Source organism: Prosopis cineraria, unplaced genomic scaffold, assembly GCF_029017545.1.
Source record: "Prosopis cineraria cultivar Desert tree isolate PC_DT_omini unplaced genomic scaffold, ASM2901754v1 PC12, whole genome shotgun sequence".
Lineage (NCBI taxonomy): Eukaryota > Viridiplantae > Streptophyta > Magnoliopsida > Fabales > Fabaceae > Prosopis > Prosopis cineraria.
Window position 1 is genome coordinate 31029684 of NW_026555343.1, and position 2966 is coordinate 31032649.

Sequence of the window (2966 nt, forward strand, 5' to 3'; positions counted from 1 at the left end):
CTTTAGCCGCGTGCGTCCAGAATGACGCGGTAGCTCTTGCTCATTTAACACTACATCCGGGCGCCGATGCAGCGGCTCTAACTCACTTATCACTGTACTCGAGCCATGCAGCGCGTTACTTACGGGCAACGACCTAGCATTAACATTATAACGTCTATTGTCCATGTTCATGATAGATTCAACAAATTTTTACATTGGCTGTTGATGGCCTAACACAACCCTCCTCCTTTACCCGGGCTTGGGACCGGCTATAAACATAGGCGGAGTTAGAGAAGAAAAGGGTAAATTTTTCCAAATTGTCTATCTGATCAGATGCTTCACAATAATCATGCAAATTCTTTACTAGTACTCTGCAACTGCTTTTTATGCATTCATGAAGAAAAGAGCATCATCTACAAAGTTGTGTTACTTCTGGCCATTGTAAACTTCTTTTTATGCCTTTGAGATCATGTCGCTCCTGTTGCTTAATAATCGTACTAGATTTAACGTTAGAGACTAGAATAAATAGATATGGTGACAAAGGGTCCCCCTGTCTTGACCCACTCCTAGGTATAATAGTTCCCACCTTAGCTCCAGAGAGACAGAAATTCAAATTGACCAAGCTAACACAATTCATTATGAGATTTACCCACTTCAAACAAAAAACCAAATTTCAAGAGCACATGTTTCAAAAAATCTCATTTGACCCTATCATAAGCCTTACTCATGTCCATCTTCAAAGCGAATTCATACTTCTTACTGTCACGTTTTCTTCTCAAATAATGACACACTTCATGAGCAATAATAATTATCATGAATTAATCGGCCTGGAATGAAAGCCCCCTGATTAAGAGAAACACTGTTATCAAGGAAAGGTTTCATACAAGTAACTAAAATTTTGGAGAAGATTTTATAAGAGAAGTTACAAAGCCTCATAGGTCAAAACTAAGTGACAAGTTCAGGCTTATCAATCTTAGGTATCAAAGTAATATTAGTATCATTAAGGCCATCCACAAACTCTTTCCCTTTAAAAAGATTAAGGACAATCGGATATATATTATCTCCCACCTCAGACCAAGAGGATTGATAAAATTTACCTGAGAATTCGTCAAGACCAGGTGCCTTTGAGGAGCCTAGGCTAAAAGCAGCCATACGAACTTCCTCTTTAGTGATTGGGAGCAATAGCTTGACATTCAAATTGTCATCAATTCTGCAATCCAAATGATTGAGAACCTCCTCAATTGATCGAGGTTGTGATGCAGTAAAGAGATTTGTGTAATAATAAGTGAAAACCTTGGCTATGTCTGCAGCTTCACTAATCCAGCTACCATGCTCATCTCTTATCTTCAAAATGCTATTTTTTGTCTTCTTATTATGGCAGTCAAATGGAAGAAATGAGAGTGTTGATCTCCACTTGTAACCAAATAACCTGTGACCTCTGTCTCTAGTACATCTCTTCCCTGTCAAGCAACTACTCAATTTCAATAGGTAATTCCTTTGCCTTTATGATTTTTGCATTATCAAGAACCCCCTGTTTACAATCCACGAGTCGTATTTTGAGTTGATCAATAACTCTTCTGTTATTAGGGAAAACCTTGGAACTTCATTTTGTGAGAGAAGTTTTACAAGAAGAAAGTCTAGCCAGAAAAATGTCAACTTGTTTGTTGAGATGATCAACCTGAGTCTACCAACTTTTTTGGACAACCTGCAAGTACTCTTGGTGAGTGGGCCAAAATTCTTCAAATTAGAAGGTCCAAGGAGTTTTACTAGAAGTGAAATTTAGATCCACAAGTAGGAGATGGTGGTTTGAACCCATGGGGTCAATATAAAAAACTTGAGTTCTAGGAAAATGTTTACAGTATTCAGCATTTCCCATAGCACGATCAATTCGTTCCCTAATACTGTCCTGATCTTGCTGACCATTACACCATGCAAATCTAGAGCCATTAAACCCAAGATCAAAGAGAGAGCAATCTGAAATAAAAAGTTCAAAATTCAGCATCTTTCGTACTGGCCTTGGTCTTCCCCTTCTTTCTCCCTCATTGATACAATATCATTAAAATCTCCTAGACATAACCAAAAGTTATTCATACTCTGAGCAATATTAGTAAGCTATTGCCACAACAACAATCTGTCTCGTTCCATAGGTGGATCATGAATAAAAGTGATGTACTGGGGTGTTTCAAGAGAAGATGAAGATATACTTGTGTAAATCACATTCAGAGAGGAAGATAAAATATTCACAATAACATCCTGCTTCTACCAAACAGCCAAATCACCCCTCTTAACCACCGTATCGACAATCCACTCTTCATCAAAGCTAGTTTTCCTCCTAATCTTGTTAACATATCGATGCTTTTGTTTGGTCTCCATCAAAAAAACAATTTGGGTTTAATTTTTCTACATTCCTCCTCTAAATTTTTAAATGTTAGGGGAATCCCCAACCCCTGACAGTTCAAAGATAAGATTTTCATTTTGAACCGGCGGCAGGTTCATCCCTGCCACCGGCATTACATGAAGTGGAGTAAACACACACATCATCAGGCGTACCTTCAAACCCATGGGTCCAATTTTGAGTTGAAGCGTTGAAGAGGGGAGATAGTGTTTTAGAGGAAAAACGCCTTCCAGAAATAGCATTTGAAGTCCCACGCCCTCTTCGAATTTTCTTCTTGATTGCTCTGCAATTTATACGATTTCCCAGACTAGGAGAAGCCACCATCAAACCTGTTCACTACTCATAACTTTCTTTCTTTTTTTTTGATAAGAGCTACTCATAACTTTCTTCTATGAAGAAGTAGCGTCTTCGTTTTGGACATATGGGACTGGTTGCTTCAGATATGGGCCTCTTAAGCCAATTCGAGTTAGCCCAATAGTAACTTGTGAAACTGGAGACAAGCCCATTATAGGAGTTATTGCCAAGAATGTTTTCAATTCTAAGAATTTATGGGAATACATATACTATTTCTCATAATGGTACGAATTAATTA

The 2966-nt window shown here is 38.2% G+C and overlaps 1 protein-coding gene across 2 annotated transcripts; it reads right to left on the reverse strand.

Annotated features, from left to right (window-relative positions):
• Window positions 1-321: 321 nt before the first annotated feature.
• On the reverse strand, window positions 322-2719 carry LOC129287867 (uncharacterized). Of its 2 annotated transcripts, none has more exons than XR_008587828.1 (2): window positions 2530-2719; window positions 322-2045 (listed from the first exon to the last, which is right to left on the reverse strand). XR_008587828.1 is itself a non-coding variant. In XM_054924129.1 (2 exons), the coding sequence occupies exons 1-2, from the start codon at window positions 2696-2698 to the stop codon at window positions 1724-1726; spliced, it is 399 nt and encodes a 132-aa protein (XP_054780104.1). In that variant the 5' UTR covers window positions 2699-2719; the 3' UTR covers window positions 358-1723. The 2 variants fall into 2 exon arrangements, 1 of the variants encoding a protein (XP_054780104.1); XM_054924129.1 differs by having other exon boundaries at window positions 358-1953.
• Window positions 2720-2966: the final 247 nt, after the last annotated feature.

Coding starts and splice junctions, on each gene's coding strand:
- LOC129287867 (XM_054924129.1), bottom strand. CDS start 2,698: ATGGTGGCTTCTCCTAGTCTGGGAAATCGTATAAATTGCAGAGCAATC. Junction 1,954..2,529: donor TTGGACCCATGGGTTTGAAG/GTACGCCTGATG, acceptor TTTTTATTTCAG/ATTGCTCTCTCTTTGATCTT.